Genomic DNA, 22,864 nt, shown 5'->3' with positions numbered 1-22,864 from the left:
ATATTAAATCATCTGTTCTCCCTTGACAAATTTTTGGGAAAGGTGGAGAGAGACATGACAGCAGATGTTGATAGTTCAAAGGCTTTCAAGGGATCCGGAGAGCCCAAAGGAGGCACCTCACATGGTGAGGCTCCAAGTTGAAGCATTGTCTCCAAGTCACAGCCATGAGAAAGAGCCTGCAAGGTCTCAGTAATATTTCTTGATTATTTGCTAAATATAGCGACACAGTCTAGATCTTCTGGCACATAAATAAAATTCTGCTTCACATATTCTGTGCTTTGTTTGCCAGTATGCAAATACAGCTACTATGTCACCCCAAAATTAACTGTGTCTTGTCCTGCAACAGCTAAAGTACCAGAGTTTGAACCTTTGCCAGTTGAAATGTGGGTTTGACATCATGTTCAGGTCCTTGTCGTGGCTGATGATAAGCTTTGTTTTGAAGGTGAAACAAAGTCAAATTCTGTAACTTCACTTGTTGCCAAGATACAAAACAGCTGTCTTTTGGCCATATCTCATCAGAGGCACTGGCACTAATCCATTTCCAAGCATCCCAGCTCATAAACTCAGAACTATTACGGACTCGATAAAGTCAATCAATACATTAGTTAAGTGAGATGGAATGATTTAGCTCTTAGGGGAAAAATATAGGCCTCAGTGTTATTAAATGCTGGGTTTGAGCAACCTGGAATAATGAATTACAAGAAAACCATTCAGACAGACACACCTGTCTTGGCACATTCACTTGAAATACAACCAGGAAAACAAAGTCTTTTGTTTAAATAAATTGAGAGGACTTCAAATCAAGGACTGCTTCTTTGTATCTGTTTCACAAAAGCTTCTTGAAGAGCTTTTTTCTGAGACCCTACTTCATACTCAGAATATGTAACAGCTCGACAAGAACCTGGCTTTGTCCCTTACAAATTTGAAAAGTCAAACTCTAAAATATCAAAACTTTTTCAATGGTGGAGAAACCTATAGCACTTATATGAGTTCTCCCTACTGAAGAATTTGAGCTAGACAGAAAAACATAGTATAGTGCCAGTGGGAGGAAATGGGGTACTCTGGATATCATGATTTGCATTAAAAATACATTTTGACACAAATTCTCTTCAATCTTACTTAATGCTAACTTAAAGTAATAAAGGTAAACAGATGCATGTATTTACACACATCCAAATAACCAATAATGTATGTTGACTTAACACAATCTTTATGAGGCCTATTTTAGAAACTAATTGAATCTTTTATTTTAGAAAGCAAATAAATTTTATTTAATGCTCCCTATTTGAAGAAAAGAATATTCATAATATAGGATAGGGAAACTGCATCATTTTAACAAAAAAACCAAAACTCTTAATACTTTAATGAAATTATACACAATATTCAGTATTGCAATATTCAATACTCAAATGTACAATAATTTCATGTAATAGGAGTTAAATCTCCTTCCTCCTGTATCAGACTACCTTTTCATTTCAGAGAACCTTGTTCACATCCCAAAGGAAAGTTCCCAAGCTGACATGTACACATGTACTACAAATTCAAAATTCAAATTTTTTTTTTTTTTTTTTTGCCTTGAGGCTTCTAGCATAAGCTATAGCAGTGAAAATATGCATTGAAATTACTGGTTAGCCTGACTACTAAAAATAGTTATTTCAGCCATAGAAAGCAACATAGTAGAAATATACTTTCTGTAGAATATCTCTCATAAGTTTTGTGTTTCTTGCAGAAAGACAATGTGAGCAAGACTACTCATTGACAGTGGAATGCAGGAAGAAATAAAATCCTCCACAAAGAGTTCAAGAAAGCACATTACAGTACGTCTGTAAACCTGCTTTTCTCTAAGAGTGACTGAGGGCCAGAAAATGACATGACAAAGATGCACATATCCCCGATAGATTATTTAACCCTGCCATTCTGCAAAAAAACCCCATCAGTAATAACATTAATATTCACAGTGGCACCCTTTGATGCTTTCATAATTTAGATTTGACCTCAGTGAGAAACCTGGCAAACGACTTTTGTTCCCATGTTTCTGGTCTTTTATGAAAGGACAGTAACACCCCTGCATCAGCCCTGCATCGCGACTGCCCAGCAAGCACCCACAAATGTTTGATATCCAGGATTTTGCAGTCTAGAACTGAAGCACACTGGAAAAGCTGATACGTGTAGAAGTCACTATGGTTACTGCCTACACTTTCTTTGCCTCCAATAAGATCTTTCATTTCCATAAGCATTAAAATTCACCAAATGCACCAAAATTATTCAGACAAAAAAATAGTCTCTCTGGTTTATAAGCCTTTTAGCTGTGTTGCTTTTATCTTTTTAAGTATAGACTCTTATCTGAGGCATATTATTCCACATCTGAATATAAGAAAAAGTATTGCAGGAGAACCCTTGTGGTGGAAATGCTTTGTGGACCCCCAGCTTCAGCAGTGTGTGTGGAACAGCTGTCTGCTGTTGGCCAGTGCAAAGCTGAAACCCAGAAAACGCTGTACACAATGCCAGAAAAAAGGCACTAGCTGGAGATTCAGCTAGCCAAATTCAGATGATTATTGTTAGTATTATTGTAAATCTTTCCAATAATAAGAAAATTAAAAGTTCGTATTCTGTGGTTAGATTCCCTATCCATTGTAATAAGAAATAGCTATATGTAAAACAAATTTTGGGTTTGGGGTTTTTTTGGTTTTTTGGTTGTTTTTTTTTTTTTTCTTTTCTTTATCTTACAGCAATCAGAATGATTCTTTCTTTCAGTATTCTTATATAAATGTCAAGCTGGCTAGAGCCTGTAATCTGTCCTGATCTCATGGTCATTCAGTATACCAAGCTCTTTAAAATTCTATCCTGTGGCTGTGTCCTCAACAGTCATTTAAAACATTTCTTAGTTTTATCCTTTTACTTCAGTTAGCTTCCTACTTAAGTTCCTTCCAGCACACTGAATGATTTCGTTCCGATATTGCCTGTTATTTTGAAAATCTCCCTGAACCACCATTGCCAATTCTCCTACATACAAGTAGCTTATTTTTTCTTTTCACCTCAAATACCTCCTTACAGCTAGTTGCTTTCAGTGTGACATGTTTGACAGATCAATATATTCTTTATCAGTTCAGTTACTTCCCCTTATTTTTCCTATATGTGATTTTGCTGATCCCTTTAGGAGAAAGTTCTTAATACTACTCTTCAATATACTCGATGAGGTCTTTTCACTGAGAACCCTTTTTCAGAAAGAGCAGGGTGCTCACTGCACACAGGACATGCAGGTAAAATACTTGACACCTTCAGCAGGAATTACACCAAACTCAGCTGTGGTTTATAAAGAAGCAGCACCAGCAGAGGCTTATTCCTGCTGCTGAGGTAGGATATGTAGTCCCCTCAACACCCAAGTCTACAGAATCTCTTCCAGCATTGCCAGCCCCAAGCAGTCGAACAACACCCCCAGTATTCACAGATGGAACTTTCCCAAAATCATAAATACTTTCTTAAAAGGTAAATATGAAAATTGCCCTTGACACTTCTGACCAAATATCCAACCTGTAACAACTCAGAATACTGCCTATCACAACATTAGGATTCTTAAACCAGAATGGAAAATAGAGCTTTTCCCTGTAATCACTCACTTTCATAATAACAAACTCTTGCTAAGATATTAAATGTCACACAAAACAAGAACTCAACAGTGGTCACTTTTTCATGTATCATTTCCATATATGACACCTAGATACATTAAACAAGGGGGAAAGTACTTCCTAGAAGTTTGAAAAATTCAGCTGTTGGCTTAAAATATCAGCAATTTCTATAGAAGTCATAGAAAATATTGAACTATTCTCTGCTCAACATTTTCCAATGTAAAAGAGAATGTGCTAAAGGTTTACTTCTGATGAAGTCTTAGTAAATGTACATGTATCCGGATTTTGTCAGAACCAGAAGCAGTTTGGTGGGAGCTTATAAAACTTGCGGAAGGAGAGTACACCAAAAGGCTGATATTTATTGGTAGAGTGTTACTCTGACATTTAAGCTGTTTTCTGTTATGCCTGCTTGCTTACTTGTGCCCCTGTCTTATTTCCTGGGAGAAATGCCAAAAAATAAAGTGACCTCTGTATACTATCTATTAACTATGCCACATCATGTTGCTTAAAATATGTTACAACCTGATTGGCACAGAAACACATTTTGTTCTGTTTGGGAGCAGTTATAGCCAGAACAATGAAAATTCACAGCCCCAGCTTCTTGGGAAGCAAGAAATCAGCTCCAAATTTGGGTTTATATTGGAGTTCAGCTGCAGCATTACAAGCCATGGCAGAGTATCTTAATTACAGACAAGGTAATTTGTAATGGTACAGTATTTAAAACAAACACAAGTCTTGCTCAGATTAAATTAATCCAAGTCGGGGATCAAAGACCTGTAAAGATATAAATTATTCTTTAGAAATCATTCCAAGCTGCAAACACATAGGAGACATGCCCTGACTTTACCTAAAGCACAGACAAATACACTGCAGATTCACAATCACAGCAAATAAAGAAAATCACACAGTATAAAGAAAATGCAGCTTTAAAAAAGTTACTATCTTACAGAACACAGCTGGCTGACAGATTTAAGGAGAAAATGATGATGAGGAACAAGTGACTTCTCTAGGCTTGGAAGATGCCAAGACACAGAGTGAGCTGCGAGGGGTGAACCAGAGACCAGAGACAGCCCGCCAGAGAAGAGCCAGGGATGGGAGCAGGGATCAGAGCTGCTGAGGGCAGGGAGAGCTGCTCGGCTGCAGCAGCACCGCACCTCGCAGGCTCTGCTTCAGCCAGCGCCGCTGGAACGCGAGTGGACGGCTCCATCTAGAGGCAAATATCCCCTGAGCCGGGAAATGGCATCGCTGCCACCCAAACTCCTTTCTCCACAAGGCAGATCTACTCAAAACAGCGCTCCGAGCTGCTGCTCTCTTGGCAGGGATGTCCAGCAGGATGGAGCAACCTCCATCCACCTCACCATCTGCAAAGGCTGAGCAGATGAAAATGAAGCCAAGCTTTCCCTGAAATCCACCTCTCAGTTTGAATGGTCTCCCACACCAAGTCTTGCCAGACTGACTCTGCAGCATCCATAAAATGACACAGATTGAAGGCTTACTCTCATTCTGATTGCAAGAATTCTGATGGGTCCCACAGGCAAAGGCTTCCAGCACTCCTTTACTACTTGTGTCTCATAAGAAATACAGAGTATTTCCCACGAATATCTTGATAATCTATATTCAGTATCAAACAGAGCACCAGTAGTGAACATGAAGTTAAAGAAACATTAAAAAAATTAATTATTAAAAAGAGATTATTAAAAATAACATTTATTGTATTTGCAGGGATCCACAACAAAAGGAGGAAGAATGATGCATCTGACTCTATCTTATTAGAAGGCTAATTAGTTTATTATACTACATTATTTATATTATATCACACTATGTTACATTACATTTAAACTGTACCTGCTAAGCACTCAACCCTGCACACAACTGCACTCCACTGTACTGAATTTCATGACTGTTAGCCAACAGTCTCCACACACACACATATTTGGCCCTGATAGGCTAAGGAAACAAAACACCATCATTTTGGGTAAACAATCTCCATATTGCATTCTACTTTGGCACAACACAGCAAATAAGATAAGAATTGTGTTTTCTTTGTCTGAGGTTCAGAGAATGTGAAACCCAGAAGTATTCTTGGGAAGAATTTTGCCTTGCTTTTCTCTGTGAAGAGAAATGTGGGCTTACAAATGTCTATAATCCTTTATGATGCAAAGGCCTTCTCTGTTGAAGAAAGACGAAGCTATTCCTTTTTGTCCATCAGTAAATATCTCCAATCACAAATTAATACTGATAATCTAGGAACATCAAATCACATACTTTAAAAATTATAAGCAAGCCTAACTTCATCCTCTCTACTGCTGGGGTCTGGACTGTGTCAAGTTATTCCATGAGTTTCTTCTGCACTGATAAAAAAATTTTCAAAAATAAGCCTTTGAGTGGATGTCTCTAAAAGCCCTTTTCTCCCAGTCACAGGCTAAAGCAAATATTGCAATGTAATTTTACAAGCTTAACTCCACTGTAGCTTACTGTATGTCTAAAAGAGCCTTTTCAAACAGGCAGCAAGCAGTTATATGAATATAATTCTTCCTGTTCACTTTTTCAGGCTTGTGGGGTATGTATCACCAAACCTGCACTTTTTATAAATCAGTATGTTTAGATTCAGACAAGCTGTGTATCTGAGCAACAGCACAGCAAGGAGCGACTGTTGTCTGTGCATTACATTTTCTCAGATTACTCATTTATTATACAATAGTGTCCTAAATTTTACCCATCACTTTCTTCTGCTGTTTGTTAGTGAGGAAGAAAATTTGGACTCAAACTAGTTTACTTTTGCCATGATTATGTATTCTGCAAGTTAGGTATAAGTAGTTAAGATTAAAACTGTTAAGCTGATTATTGTAAGCAAGATACATTGGGGACTGAGGGGAGAGAAAAAAATAATACTCCTTTTCTTACAAAAATGATTTGCAGAAGTATGTGCTTATTTCTTAACCTATTTGTTTTCTGTGTTTTACTCATTTTAGATGTATTTTTGCAATATGAATACAAATCTAAATGACAAAATCCAAAGGCAACATACTTTACAGATCTAGGTTAAGTTTTGGGTGTCTTTTAAGGGCATATATTTAATAAACAATTGTTTATTTTACAGGATTCATTGCTGAAAACAAAACTAGCAAACTACACAGTCATTTCTTCCCTGACTTCTTCCTACTGTAGGAATTCAGATCCAGTTTGCTGTTACTCAAAACAAAATTTCTGGCAGGTATGACTCATATCTTTGTGGTAGCAAAGATTATAAGATGTATGCCTATTTATGTAGCACATGCATAAGAGCACAGTGGAAGTTTTTTAAGGTCTCTTCTAAGAGAAGTGCAAGAGCACGGATGGAGAAAAAGTCCAATGGAGTCAAAAGAGGACCCCAGTAGACTCTCACATGTGTTTGCAAATACATACACATACAATGGCAGTGAATATGTACCAACACCTATGGGAAGAGTTGAATATCAGTCAGATGAAAACATCAGAGCTAACCTCCAAGAGGCTGTAGTGATTAGCAATCACACTCAAAGGCATTCCCACCTTGCAAGCTCAGCTTCATCCCTTGGCCTCAGACCCAGAACAGATCAGTCCTCAATCAAGTCCTGCCTCTTTGCAGTGTCCAGCACTGATTTAAATCAATGTCTCAAAGACACTGGTGGCCAAAGAAACTGTTCAATTTTTGTGCCTGTGAAGCACAAGCCACCCTCCCCAGCTTTACCTGGGTAGTCCAAAACTGAAGAAAATACAGGTGAGAGATGGACCTCAGATTTTGATTATTGCAATAAGTTTTTGGGGGCAGTCATTCTATGAAAACATTAATTAATCTAAATGGATAAAAGAGAAGAACAGCTTAGGTCAACATACAGTGCTTAGAAAGGTGAATAAAATATGGAGGGAAGAGTAGCATGCTTAGAAAGATGGAGAAGAGGGCCTGTTATGGTATGTCTTAAAGATGTGGATAGGGCAGGGATAGTTCACAAAAATTCAACACAGCCCTCTCTGTGTCAGGAACACATATGACACAAAAATTCTAACTTTTTTTTATGTTTGGAATGGATTAGCCTTCTCTTGCTCTACCTGAAAATGATAAAATATATGAGCAGTGACTTCCGGTGACAGCTACACAAGTATCCATGGGTGTGATGCCAAAACTTCAAATGTCGAAATCGGAGCAAGATTGAGACTATTTCAGTCATTGTAGATCAATGTTCCTGGTCTAAATTAGTCAGCTGCCTGTTATGCAAGATCATCCTCCCCGCTAGTCATTCTCACAGGGTATTTACAGAACACTGTATGGGAATGGTGAGAATCTGAGTGAAGGTACTACCAGGAGGAGGCTATTTAAAAAAAGAATGTACTGCATACATTTTCAGGCAGACATTTAAGTAGACATTTCTGTAAAGCATTTGCTTTTCCCTTTTGCATTATACAAGCACACATACATACATGTATACACACATACCTACATGTATACACACACACACCATGTTTTCATGTCATTGCAGGTAATGCGGGTAGGAAGGCATACATAAATATGTTTAAAAAATCTTTTTGGAACATGAAATACTTCTGCTACTTCTGGGTAGCACAGGCTCATTTGGAAATAGCTTTCAAAATGCAGCCTTTGGAGAAAAGTATTTCACAAATCAAAGTGATTCTCTCAAAGCTTATTTTGCCATGATAGCATTTACTAGAGTAGGAGGAAGAGGAAAATTTTGGTTTAAACACTCCAGTGGATTCAAATCTTGTCTTTTCTGGATGTTTGTTTCAGTGTCCTGAGCTAGATGTAAAACATCTTGTTAAAAAGATCACAACCAAATGCACATAAAATATTTCACCACAATGATCTGCTGCTCTTCTTGTTCTTTTCTGTCATACATGCTTATTTCCTTACCCTCACTGATTGGGAATGCAATATAGTTGCATCTGTACAAGATAATTTCTGCCTGCTTAACTAATGCTAAAAGACTCCTTTTTGGAAAAATACAGAACAAGTAAAGTGTCATAAGGTGGACTAGCTCAAAAAAACCCTCATTAAATAGCCTTCTGCTGTTTGCATCATATAACAGGATTGCTCTGTGTAGATTGTTATCTCAATAACTGTTCTATGAATACAATCATAATGAAGGTGGGGGGGAAAAGTCAGGAATGTTCCAATTTTTAACTATTATTTTTACTGTATGTTTTCATTTGTATTTCTTAGTGGGTATAGTACATTAATTAAAAGAAGCCCAATTCATTTTGTTAACACAGAATACAACATGATCTGCATTGATTCAGGGTCTATCTTATTTGCTAAAGCTGGAGATAAAGACCCGGAATTGCTGAACCAAGCCAAGAGTTAGGCTACTTTTTTTGTAAATCTCATTTTTTCAATAGCACTTGACCAAAAATGCAGGAGCTTCAGCAAAGCCCGCCAAACTCCAAATGGACTGTCTGATGATTTGGCACAACTTGAGATAATGCTGAAAGCAAGTACAGCCAAATTAGTACTTTCATTCAGCTAAAATGAAATGGACTATAATATAAATAGATCAAAATTGGGCCCAGATCCTGCAATTCACTATGCAGGCAGACTGTCAAGTGCAGAATCAGCACTTTGGTGAGCAGAAATCTAATGAGGAAAAGCTCTAAAACGCAGAAAGAATTATTAGAAGAAAAACTATTTAACTCCTCCACATAACTAGAAATATTTGCTAAATACCACAGATACTAATAAATGTGTTAAGAGTACTTACTTTGAACCTTTAAATGATTCTTTAAATGTAGTAAAAATAATTTCATGCAACAACGTGTCAAGCCAGTTCGGAAAAAGCGCTAAAAAGCCCTTGATGACTGTGTTTATCCACAGCAGAGCAAGTGTATAATCAGTGTTACCCAGCCCAAGAAGCAATGCACTACCTGAGCACAACACAAGTGACACAGATTTTGGAAGATTAAAAATGAGAGAGAAGGAGCGAAAGGTTAAACATACAAATCCCACATAGAAAGAAGTATTTAAATGCTGGGCTTTTTTGACAATTGCAGCCTACAGTGCAGTTCCTCTGTTTCAGGTTTGCTCCGAATTAAAAATAAATAAGTAAATAAATAAAGAGAAGCAGTTTAGTATTCATAAAGAACCAGTCTTAAAGAGAATTCCATTCACATTAACACAAAAGATTGCATCATGTTATATAAATAAAACCATGTACTGTGACACAAGGATCTGCTAGCAAAGTCAGAAATTCGATAGACAGAAAGGCTGTGAAAAATCTGCAAACCTGAATAACGAGGAGAAAAATGAAACAAAGGAAACAGGACATGTTTCTAGACACTTTATGGATATAAATAAATACAAATTATAGAGGAACAACAACAACAACAACAGAAAGCCTTACCATGATGTTTGCACAACTGTGTGTCTGTAGCCCATGCTATAAATGTGGATACCTTCTATTTCCATCATCTCAGCCCCTCTAGTGGTCAGTACCTGAAGATCTTGCCTTCAGGAGGGACACGATCTACCCATATGTACCATTCGCTGTTGCTCCAGTATCTTGACAGATATTTTTTTCTTAATCGTGTATTTTTTTCTGGAGATCTAACTTGTCACTTTTTATTAGCATCTTTGTCAGTGCTGCTGCTACGTGCATACATTTAATTGCTAAGCAACAAAGAGTAAGCTCTGCACAGCACATTCGATTACTGCATTCCCTGTGCCATGCATTGTTACTAATGCACTTATATAATAAGAAAGACCAAAAAAAAAGAAAAAAAAGTAAAAATATTTATTTCTGTTTCCATAGCATCTAGAAGCCACAATCTGAAATCAGGCTCCATCATGCTAGCCACAAGGAAGAGAGCTAACAGCTGAAGGAAGATGAGGGCAAGTGGACCAATAGAAAGTGCACAACAGTTAAAAGCAGAGGTGAGTTTCAGTGTTTCCATAGATGATCAGGCTAAGTCTGAAGCTCAGAGGTGACTGCCTACCTACAGTCAGGATTCTCAGACATTAGGGAACAACTGCTGTGGCTAAAACACTTGAAGCTTTTGCAAGCATGGTGGCCTCAAGGTGGGAAGCATTATCAGTTTTCACAAGTTTTTCAGTTTGGAAGAGATATATCTGCATTGTGTCAAGACATACGCTCTCTTCCTTCTTCTCTTTAAGTTGTAGAAAAAAAACAGGGCAGGCAGTATTTTGTCACCAAATGTTACTCATCACTGTGTGCTCTTCACCTCAAAATGTAAATTTGCCCCTCTCATTGAAGGTGCTGTGTCCAAAATCTGAGTTAGACATTAACAAGCATTATTTGAGTGTATCACACAAGGGAGTACAACTCCATTTTTCCTTTGCTGAAGTGCAGCAATGTCCACCAAAGAGTTCTCTTTATGCCTGAGATGTACAAGGACAGTGATCCCTTTTTTCTCTTGTGATTACCAGCTATTTTGCAGTCAGCACCGCATTTTTGAGGGCCGTATCTGCAATATCTTCAGCAAGAAGAGTTGCTTGGAAAACTAAGCCATGATTGTGCAGGTGTACAAACTTGCAAAACCACATAAAATCACTTTATTTCTGCAGTTAGATTCAGGAATTGGGCCTGTCTGTGTCTCTTCGGCATAGGCTTTTAGCCCCAAGGATCAAGAGAAGTGCTAGGAAAAGAAGTATTTGCTTTTGAATTATGAACAATCATGAGCACAGTCCGGCCCAATAGCATTAGTATTTCCTCTGGGTTCCAATATTTTTGCAAAGAAACTAAAAATCCCCAATAGCTAATGTGTCCTGTTGCTTTTGGTGGGACTGAAACCAGGGCTGTAGTTGTGTTCTGGGCACAACATCCTTTGTGTGTCCCGTGGAAAGACCAAGCTGAAGTTCTAAATGAACCACAGCAGGAGACCACAAAGAACATTATCAAATTCTGAAACTAATTAAGTACATAAGTACTTAATCATACAAAGTGCTTCTGCATTAAGCTACTCAACACATTAATTACTTAACCCCTGAAATATCATTGTGAATATGTGCTTTTTTGTTGCTATTTCATAGGAGGGCAGATGGATGCTTGGAGAGGCTATATATTTCCAAGAGCTACAGAGTCAAATCCTTTCACATACAGACCTTGCTGGAAAGCCTAGGTAAGGACAGCTCTGACAGCTCCTGCTCCAGAAGAGCATTTTTAGTTCAGAATCGTGGAATATTCTGATTTGGAAGGGACCCACAAGGATCATCAAGTGCAGCTTTGAAGTGAACGGCCCACACAGGGGTTGAACCCACAGCCTTGGTGTTATTAGCACTTGGGTCTGACCAACTGTGCTAATCCCAGTCCAAACCCCAGAGCGTCTTGAACCAGAAGAGATGCCAGGGAACCTGCTGGCAACTGGGAGACCCTGTTCTTGCCTCCTGGCCACTTTGGGAGATAAATACAGAACAAAATTACAGACTTTCTAGCTACTAGAGAGATCTCAGTGATTGTCTTCTGACCCAGAGTCCTACAATTTCTCAGACTAAGTATTCAGTAGAAGGTAGCACAGAAAAGAAGTCTCACATCACTTGGCTTCTAAGATAGAAATTTTAAAAACCCATCAAATGAGGTAAAATATTGTCATATTACATTATACTAGTATGCTGATAACAGTAAGAATTTAATCTATTTCCTACCATATAACTTCTTAGCATTCAAAAACTACTACATGAATAGTTGTGCTTCTACATTTCTTAACACAGAGGTCATTTCTGGATCCTCACATGGAACATTAATAGTTTCTTCTGCTTAGCTCAGGACACCAGAATGACCTTGTTTGGTGGGATTTTCCCTAAACATCATTCTGAACACCAAAAACATCTGGGCCTAGCATAACCTTCTTGAATTCATTGACACAAACTCACAAAAATGTTCTGGGTTCAACCCTTAATGATGACTCGAGTGACTGTGAAGCATTAGGTACACAACACAGTCTCTGAACATGAGCTGCAGTGACAACATGTGTAATACAGCCTACAGGGAGGGAAGAGGAAGGCTATATATGACCATCCTAATGGTCACACACTTTACAGCACAGGGTTAAAATAAATGCTTGCTTTTCCTCCATATCTGTAATTTCCCTTGATTGCCTCCAAAGAATAATTGCAGTCATGATCTGCTTGGCTTCAAGGAGGAAAATATACAGCTTATGGGCATGTAAGTACACAGGCCCTTAGTAACAAGACTATGCTTAATAACTTCTTTAATTTTTGGTCAGCCCTGAACTGGTCACACACTTGGACTAGGTGACCATTGGAGGTCCCTTCCAATGAAAATAATTTATTCTTCTGTTCCATTCCATTCCATTCCACAGAGCTGGGCACACCAGCCACAGACCCCAGGGCAGGCAGGGTGGTGCCCAGTCTAGCTGGGGGCTGGACATCACAGCAGCTGTGGACTAATGGCATTTGAAAAGGGATTTTTTTTTTTCCTACAGAGCCCCATTAAGGAGCACATCTACTTACAATAAAAATGGACAGGATAGTAACCCTGCACTTTGCAGACTCTTAGCATTCTTTTATCGAAAGAGCACTCACTGCAGCAGTAGCCTTTGTTCATACTTCCCAAATCATGAAGGTTAATGGAGTCACCCTTCAATGAGGTGGCAAGACAAGCCCTACTGGACTCAGAAAACAATCTCTTTCTCAAAATAATAAAACTGGATAGATTTCTCTCTATTAGAAAGGTATTTTTCATGGACTGGATCCATCTTGCATAGAGCACTAGAAACAGGATAATCTTCAGCCAGTACTAAGCTAAATATATATGTATCCCTAACTCAAAACAATTTTAAAGATGTGTCACACAAGGCTGAGTCCAAGCCAAAATAGAACTGCGGACTGAAAAGACATTTTCAAAAGGTGTGTGCGTAAAAGGCTCAAAGATACTTCTCAGTTCAGGAAACAAAGCTTGCATTTTGGTTGTTTTTTTCATTTGCAGAGAGATCATTCAAAGGAAACCAAAACTAAACATTCACTGACAATACAAGGAGCACCCTTAAGGTCCTTCCTGAATTGCAGTGCTTTAGACACACTTAACATCAACAGTTTCCAAGTTTTTTTCAGAGCTATTATTTTCACTTCTTTCATATCCACCATTTTTGTGAGATTCGTCTTTAACCCAGTCTGCTAATGTATTACTACTGTGCCCACCACTGTGGGGAGAGAATTTTATCCAGCAGCCAGCTAAGGAGATGAGTAGTAGCTGTGAGCTTTATTGTTGCAATATTAATAATTTAAACCTTCTATAAAAGAGTTTGTTAAGGATGGGCATGAGGGAGCAAAACATTATAGGGCTGTCTGCAATTTAGTACCTCAGAGTGATGAACAGTAGAGCACATCTCGAAGCACTTGTCTCCAAATCAATGCTTCCTTGCTTGTAAGGCAGAGGCAGGGAATGTTTTATTCACAAGATTTCAGAAATGGCTAAATGCAGCTCAAATGACAAAACTTGTAGAATATGTTCTTTACTTAAGCTTTGAACCTGATAGAATCTGTTCAGATTTACACATCTGAGAAAAAGGGATCTTCAGTTTCTAAAGTAGTGAGGTGTATTCAGTCTCTACATTATTCTAAATTTTGTTCTCCTTATAGTAACTGAAAAATCGTTCTTAATACCAAACATTTCCATTAGTTTAGAATGGGGTGGAAATTGGGAACATCCCAGAAAATCTGCATCAATAATATAGGGGTGAGGGGACACCAGTAAAATTCTAGGAATTATTCAAATCTTAGACTAATAACCTTCTGAATGGAGGCAAAAAATATTTGATGTAATTTTATCATTCTGTAGAAAGAGATTTTTGATATGTGAGAGCTTTTTGTCAGTGAAAGAGGCTTTTGTCTGCTGGTTTCATTTGCTTATGGTAACAAGAACAAAATACCAAAACTGAAAAATACTAATTTTCAGTGGTCTTAATAATATAGCTGTATTTGCACATCCAGGACCAAACTGAAAGGCTCCCATCTACATTTCTCAGAGGAAAAAGGATGAGAAGATGTAAGTGTTTATGATTGTTTTGAAAATGGATCTCTATTCTCTGTAGCTGTTGCCATCTACCAGCTCTTATGTTCATCCCAGACACTTGATAAGTTTGCTTATGTCTTTGTTTAGTCCAAATTAGTTCTGCAGGGGATAAAAGCCAGGAGACCTCTTGGAGAAAAAGTAATAATGTGGAACTTTCAGATGTTGGAAATCAGACTGATTTTGTTTGGAAAGAATACTCACTAGGCTGAAGAAGGCCATCACTCTATATGTGATATATATTTTCTATATATTCTATATATAGAAAATATATATATTTTCTATAATAATGAAGGCATGAGATGAGGTGTACTTTGATTTCCTGATTATAATAAAAGTGGGAATAGTTTTTTACTGTATGTAATGTGAAGAAGAAAACAGTGGCGTTCTACTGGCATTCAAATAAAGTGTGTCTGAAATAGTGCTGTATTATGTACAACAGAAAATTAGGTATAACAGGACTATGCAATATGCTGCCCTTCACCAACACTAGTAAACATCAAATGTTTTCATAAATGGAACAATGGCATCCATTATGTCATCTCAGAATACATATGCTTCATAATTAATGTTATTAGAAGAGGAAAAGTCTGTTCTGTAAAAGCAGAGCAGTTAAGTGATGCTCATAATCCCTACCATGCAGCCCATTAACCTCAGAAATTTTAAGTAGCTTCGTAGTCATCCATGGCATTTCAGATTTCTCACAGCTTCAATACTGTGGGCAGCTTCACAAGCTTTTTGTAAAGTTTCTCATGACTAGGACATCTGTAAAATCCCCTCCAGACCTTTCTTCAATTCATCTTGTGTTAATCAGTCAGTAATTGACATATCTGAATAAGGATAAAGGTACATCCCTAAAAACATTGCTCTACTGAATGCAATGTCTTTTTAAAAGACTTACAGGTAACTTTATGTGCCGTAAGATATTAAAAGCATTCTGTTTCTTAATCTTACCTTTCTCTTCCCATTTCAATGTGAGTTTTTGATGAGCAGCATTCCCAGACAAGACTCATAGTAAGGAGTCAAAATAATCAGATATAAATCTTCTGCCTTTTACAAACTAACCCACCATTCAACATAGGTGTCCTCACTTTTTACGTGAGATAAATTATTTATTTTAGAGTCACATGAAAAATTGCAACGCTGCCTAACACGTTGCTTAGAGACAACTGATGAATTTTCTTCCTGGATGTGTACTTGGGAAATATTAAAGGTAGAATCAGGATGCTAAATTTTGGCATAGCGGTTTTTTGTTAATTCCTTTACTCCACAGAGGGAAGAAACTGGTGAACCTTTGTTAATTCGGATCTCATTAAACTGGCCTTCTTTTCCTAGAAGGAATTGATTCAGGACTCAACTGCAATAGCAATACCACCATTAAATTACCCCTCACAAATGTACTTGTAGTCCTGACCCCTTGACAAAAATACTTTTGTACTTCTGATATGGATATATGAGATGGGCCTAGCTGAAGAAACATATGAGGATTATGTTAGAGGAATTCAGAGATCTGCATGCAGAGAAGAGGATGTCATCTCTTCCTCTCTGGCTGGCAGCAGTAATGTTGCACTACATAATGTAAGATAGTATGAAAAAGATACTTGGATACTCAGAGCATGTTAATATCTAAAGCAGAGATGCAAAAATACACTGGATGTTATATCTCAGGGCATCCATTAGATTATTTTAGTACTAGAGGAGAAGAAACAAAACATTCACCCTCTCAGAATTCAGATCCTACCTATCTAACTTGCAATTCACCCTGTGTGATGGAAAATCTATACCAAATGGCACATGGGTGGACAGCTTTACCTAATTGGGATTATCCACAAAAAGACCCATGGTTAAGTTCCTGGTGTGGGGTTTTGAATCTAAGGCTTCAAATTACAGAATTTTTAAGGACTATCGGTGTTTGCAGTCTTATGGGCAGGGAAAAAAAATCAACCAGATTTGTGATCTGAATACTAGGGAAAGATAGTTTCTTTAGAGCTTGTGTTTGCTGCACAAGTAAATTTAATAAAATCAAACAAAATTTTCAGTGTCTCATTGGTATTGGGGTAGCTCTGATTTCCTAACTCCTGGTGAGCACAGGCAGCAATCAAACTGAATAGCTTAGTGTGCTTCAATACTGCCATGCCAAACCCTTCTACACCAGCATGAAACTCCTTTTGGCCAGAGAGATTTCCTACCCTACATCCTGGCCCTAACTGAAGCCCACTTTTTGGCAGAGCAGCGCCCTGAGTCTGCAGGGATTTCCAGAAAAGGCCCCTGTGGAAGCTGCAGAGCCCCTGGAGGCCCCAGAAGGTTGGGAGAGGCTGCAGCACCCCCTCCGCTTCCGCAGCTCCACCGCCCCGGCTCCGCTCCAGCCCACGGCCGCTCTGAGTCACAGCTCACCACGTAAAGCTCCATCTGCAGAGGGTTCCTTCTCTGCAAGCAATGGGAGGTGACACTCTGACTAGGGGAAAAAAAGGCAGAATGTGGCATTCATCTGATGAATGATGCTGTACCAATGTCCCACATCCTCAGTCAGCTCCAGGGTTGATTCAAACATGTCCAAATGGGGGGTGGAAATTCGTATTTGCTTGACATGCAAGAGAAAACACTTCAAATTAAAGACGAATAACATACATAAAACCTTTTTTTTTTTTTTTGCCTACCAGTGCTGTCTATGAGTCACTTTTTTTCTCCCAAAGAGAACTGTAAACTTACTAAACACTAAGTATGTTTAGTAACACAGAATATCCAAATTTGTTAGATACACTTTATAAAGGTCATGTTCTGTAATATCACACTGATCACCACCTGATTAAATTGCCTACTGCTCCAAATTTAATGAGAGACTGAAAAGTCTCAATGGTAATTGGGATAGATGATCCTTTAAAGAAAGAAAGTGAGTGGGTGGTTAGTTGAAGCACATAAGAATGCTTATTATTGTGGAGGTGTAAGTAGTCCTTCCTGAGAAAAAACAATTAAAACTATTTTATTTGGAAAACATTGAACTTTTAATTGTGTTGCTTCACTGAAATCCTGGACAGAGTATCAATTCTCTAACATATGGAGAAAATAAAAATGAACAAAGAATTCCAACAACCAATCCAGCAGTATATTTTCTGTCTACAATTGCATAATATATGGTAAATTTAATTATTTCAAAAATTTTAGTATAAAATTTGTCAAATTTTCAGGAACTCTCTAAGTGATTTGCATCTTGCTCTGTTTTTCTTACAAGATTTTTACTCCAAGCAAAGCCATTGACAGGAAATCCAAGTACACAAAAAGATATAAAGACAAAAACAATTATCTGACTGAAAATTACAGAAATACTATATTAAAAAAAAAGAAATAATTTAATCTTAACTAATATAATGTCCATTAAAGACACTAAGTATTCTTTATGCTCTTGTAGTAAGATTACTAAAATGTTTTACTGGGGGTTTGAAATGGCACTAAAGTAAACTGCTATTAAATATGTCACTCAAATGTTCATCAGGAACACTGTGAGAAGGGGAAATTCTTATAAAAATGGCTCCATTTTTAAAATCATAATTAGATTTTTTCTACCTAAAAGATTGGGTCAATTTCAAACAAGTATTATTTAAAGGAAATCACATTAACTGCATTATATAAAAGATCAAACAAGGCAATTGCAACAGATATTCTGGGTTCCTAATCAACAGAATTACCAATATTTTACATCTTTAAGTCTTCAATTCTACTTATATTTTACTCTGACTGCAAAATGCAAATTAAAATTCCAGACTTTTTTTGAAGTTATAATGTGCCATGAAAGCAGTACTTAAGTTTATATTAAAAAAAAAAAAAAAAAAAGAAAGCACTTAAGACCCTGCTTTAAAAATATCATTCAAAACTGGTAATTCAATGGTTCTGAATTAAAGGGAGAAAATAACATAAGAAAAGTCTTGTAACTCTGTTTTAGTTCTGTGAAATGATTAGTCCAGCTCTCAGGAGCTATGGCAAGTCTGTATCCTCAGGTCTCAGACAGGAGGATTGCACAAGTCCTCCAGCATAAAAGCTCTTTCAGAAGCCATATTTGATGTTCCTTGTCTGTTCTGTGCCAGGAGCATGTCAAAATACAGATGAATTGTGGTTCAAGACTGGGGTTAAAATCTGTCCTCAAACATATGACTGCAGTTTGTTGCTCAGTTGAAAGGTTGACTTGTTTTCTAGTTCCCAATTTTCTTTTCTTTCAGAGCAGGTATTTTATTTAGAGCCATATCTGGCTGGGTGAAAAGGACAAACATAAAGTACTTGGTATAAAATCTCTGACAAGATACTTGGGAGAGTGGCAAAATATACAAAACAACAGCAAACTCAAGCTATAAGCAGCAGAAGATATTGAAGCATGAGCAACCACCAGCATGAGCAACCTGGCCTCTTCCCAAGCTGCCAGGAGAAATGAACTTCAGTAAAAACTTATTTCTCTTTTTAAGAGAAGGCAACTGTTGGTTCAGGCAATTCCCACCAGGTCTATTATTATTTACAATGGAGGCAGACATCACTCTTGGCTCTTGCTCAAGGAGAACAGGGAGAGGGGGAGAGCTCCAACAACTTTCAGAAGAGAAGAGGCGTAACTCTTCACAGCACATGCTTGGGTGCAATGGGAAGGGACTTCATTGCTAATGATGGCTTATTAGTGCTATTGCATTTTAAGTTATCACAGAAGGGGTTCAGGTTAAAAGTACATTATAATTTTGAAAATCTTCTGACTTACCTTTCCCTGAAGAGACTGAAGTTCTTTTGCCTAAATCACAAATCAAAATTACCTTTCTCTAGCCCAAAGGTGCTAGCCTACCTCCACAGGCTTAGAGAAGACACCCCAGTCCCTGACAAGAGGTCTGCTCTACCCTCAGACTGAGAAATTTCACACAGAAAGGCTACCCTGGCACTAGCTGTCCCACCATGTCCTATGACAGGTACAAGAGACACAGCAGAACAGGATCTGGGCAGGTGAGAAGGTCACAGAGTTGGCATAACCTGCATGGGAACTGCATCCATCAATAATTCAAGTCAACCCTTCAGCTCTTCTAGCCTCAGTAAGGGTCACGTAGCCCTTGCTGCCTGGTCAGCCCTGGGTGCCCGTGCACACGAGGTAAGATAGTGAGATGGCACCAGCTGGGGGCTTCTTCTGATGCCTGGAACATGCCATTGCCTCACTCCAACAAAAAGGAAGCACACCAGATTAAATATCCCCTCACATCACCATATGCTCTTGCCAGGTGGGGGGTCTGAACCTGCTTGGATGTGGTTATGTAATAACGACTGAACTGATTCTGAGGTAGAGGAAGTTTGGAGAGCTGCCTCCTCCCTCTCCCTTAAGCATGGGATAGTGAAGAACACCCATGGCAGAGGCTTTTTCCTTTTAAGTCTCTCCTCATTTTCAAACTTTGAGGAAAAATAAGAATCTACCAATGTTTCTGCTGTAATAGAATTTTCAAGCCTATATTTATCAAATGGTTTTCAATTCTGAGAGATAAAGGGAAGGAAAAAATGAAGGGATAGTAAAAAGAGAGGAAGAAGAGAGACTGCAAAAGCTAGCTTAAATGCTTGAGTCATAATATTTCTAGGACTGTTTTCATTGCCCATATTCCAGTGGCATTATAGGCTCACCATTTAGGAATCAAGTCTGCAAATCACTGTCTTGGAGAAAGACACTCATGAACAGAATGGAGAGAGAAGCAGGCAAGAGCAAGACAGTTACAATTACTAAACTAGACAGTGGTTATTCATTTAATCTCTAAAGAGAAAGCATATTTTATTATTCACTCTGTCTAAACTCTGTTCAGTAAGCCTGGTTCTTTTATCCATTGAAGACTGCATTACTGAAGTACAAAATGAATAAAAATAACATTTACATTAAACTCATAGTTCCTATATCACAAAGTTCAAGAATGTCAAGTAGATAAATCTGAACAAACATAATTTCACATTTCATGATAGGGATATTCAGGAATAACAAAGCATGACAATATAATAGTGGAGAGGAAAAGAAAAAAAGAAGTCCCTGCATCATGTTTGGTTTTATTTTATTCTCTGAGAGGTACACATTGCACTTAATTGTGCAGGCATTATACTAAACATGAACATTTAATAATGGAAATCAATGTCAGTTAATTGATTACTGTCAAGAATCTGCTGATTACAGAAATTGTTTCTTCTTGATCTACCTTAACAAAACTGAATATTAATGCACAACAAAAATAGTGCTCTTTGCATGCAAAACTTATGTGTTTCACTGAAGACACCCCCACTTCCTCCTACCAAACAGCTGTGTACAATAGTATATTCCAAAAAAATTTCTTTAATGCTAGGACACCAAAGAATAGCTGAGGTAAAAGGAAGTCTTTTTGTCAAATGCCTTGTTTAATAAAGACACTTGCATGTATTTTTATTTAATTTACAAATGTAAAAGCTGGTATTATATTACATAACTTCTTGCAGGCCAGAATTACTTTACAATTTAGCTATCATCTGAATTAATCGTTAAAGAATTTATGGCTCTTTCTACTCCATCTATTGGTGAAATATATAGAAGCAACAGAAGAGGTCTGACTAGGCAAGTATGCATTATGGATAGACATACAAACTTGTTATTAATCAACTATTCATGAATACAGCCGGAGCAGAGACACTTTGAGAAGTGCACTTTCAGTCCAAAATAGGAATAGTAAATTTTGAAATTCATATATAAGCTAAGAAAAATATCTAAAAGTATCTGTCTGGTTGGTAGTTGGTGCTCCAAATAAAGTATGTAGTATTTTTTTATGTGCAAAGACATGTCTGAAATGCAAGGCTGCTGATAATTCTGTTATGGAGAAAACTTACCTGATGGTGATATATCCTTTGTCTCAATGTCCTAAATTTAAGCCCCAAGCTCACGTTAATGTCTTGATCCATTTCGGCCTATAGGGAATTTGTGAAAGATGGCATTCACCAAACCAGAGTAATTTTAGTGCTACAATGGGTGATTCTGGGATGATTTATTTCAGGACAGCTTTTTCATAAAGCACAAATTGCAGCTGCTTAGTGGTGTTCTGAAGAGCCTCCTGGCTGGGAGGACCTACAATGACCAGGCATGCAGAACAAGGAACCATTTTCTTTCATACTGCAGGAACTTAATGCATGATGATCAAGTGGCATTCTCAGAAGTTTAATCTATTTTTACTAATAAAGTATTCTTTGTGATCAACAGCTTCCTTTAGATTGTTCACTGTGACTTCTCTTGGCTTATTTTCCTGTTTGTTGTGCAGTGTCCTGAGTGTGTGCACACTGCTTTACCCATCTAGCACTAACTTTAAGAGTTAAATCAGCTTCCTCAGGAAGCTGCAGAAGTCATTTCCTTACTGAAAGACAGTGGAGCTGTGGCTAGCACCCCTGAAGGAAATGGCTTTGCACTGGAGCTTTAGACACAAGATAATAATCATTTGTCTGTATAGAACTAAAGAAAATAAATAGGTTTCTTCCATTTCTTATTTTTAAAATATTTAGTTCCAAAGCTCAAAGAAAAGGTAGCTGAAAGCTCTACAGTGATTGCTAATGCCCTTGCATTATTGAGAAGTGGCAGAACTGAATAACTTCCCCTTGGACCACTGCAGTGAACTCATCGTGCTTCAGCAAGGGGCTCACAATGACCCAGACTTCTCCATTCAATGTAGACAGCAGCCAAGCTCTCCTGGCCAGCACTGTGAGTGGGAATGTTGATCTGCTGGAGAGTAAGGAAGCTCTGTAGAGGGACCTGGACAGGCTGGATTGATGGCCTGAGGCCACTTTTATGAGATTCAACCTGAACAAGTGCTAGGTCCTGCCTTTGGATCACAGTGAGCCCCTGCAGTGCTGCAGGCTGGGGACAGAGTGTCTGGAAAGCTGCCCTGTGGAAAATGACCTGGGGGTGCTGGTCAACATCTGCTGAACATGAGCCAGAGTGTGCCCAGGTGGCCAAGAAGGCCAGTGGCATCCTGGCCCAAATCAGCAATAGTGTGGGCAGCAGGAGCAGGGCAGGGATTGTTCCCCTGTACTCGTGTCATGGTCTGAGCCTGGCACAGAGCCAGTGCCCCCCATGAAAATGCCCTCACCCTGGTGTCTGCTGTGAGATGTGACCAGGAATAAGCAAAACAGGCTTTAGCTTAAACATAAAGAACACTTTATTACCTAAACTACAGGAAAATAGGGAAAAACTATAAGGAAAAGAAAAAAATTGAAGACCTTACA

At 38.1% G+C, this 22,864-nt stretch overlaps 1 protein-coding gene across 20 annotated transcripts in view; it reads right to left on the bottom strand.

Annotated features, from left to right (window-relative positions):
* The window catches only part of DLGAP2 (DLG associated protein 2), a 454,967-nt gene that overhangs the window by 327,271 nt on the left and 104,832 nt on the right, over window positions 1-22,864 (bottom strand). For 5 of the 20 annotated variants that reach the window (XM_014268523.3, XM_014268527.3, XM_074538172.1 and 2 more), the window contains exon 1: window positions 9,995-10,248. The exons of 8 other annotated variants lie outside the window; for them this stretch is intronic. Coding sequence is in view for 7 of the 12 variants with exons in the window: in XM_026794784.2 (XP_026650585.2) it covers window positions 9,995-9,997 (3 nt within the window). In the remaining 5 variants the exon portion in view is untranslated. Of the gene's footprint in view, window positions 1-9,994; window positions 10,255-22,864 lie in introns of those variants that run through there. 7 more of the 20 variants (XM_026794789.2, XM_026794787.2, XM_026794788.2 and 4 more) reach the window with 4 other exon arrangements.

The sequence above is a fragment of the Zonotrichia albicollis genome, chromosome 3 (genome assembly GCF_047830755.1).
Source record: "Zonotrichia albicollis isolate bZonAlb1 chromosome 3, bZonAlb1.hap1, whole genome shotgun sequence".
In the NCBI taxonomy this organism is placed as follows: Eukaryota; Metazoa; Chordata; class Aves; order Passeriformes; family Passerellidae; genus Zonotrichia; species Zonotrichia albicollis.
The sequence above is the reverse complement of the archived record's forward strand: the minus strand, read 5'-3'. Positions and strand labels throughout refer to the sequence as shown.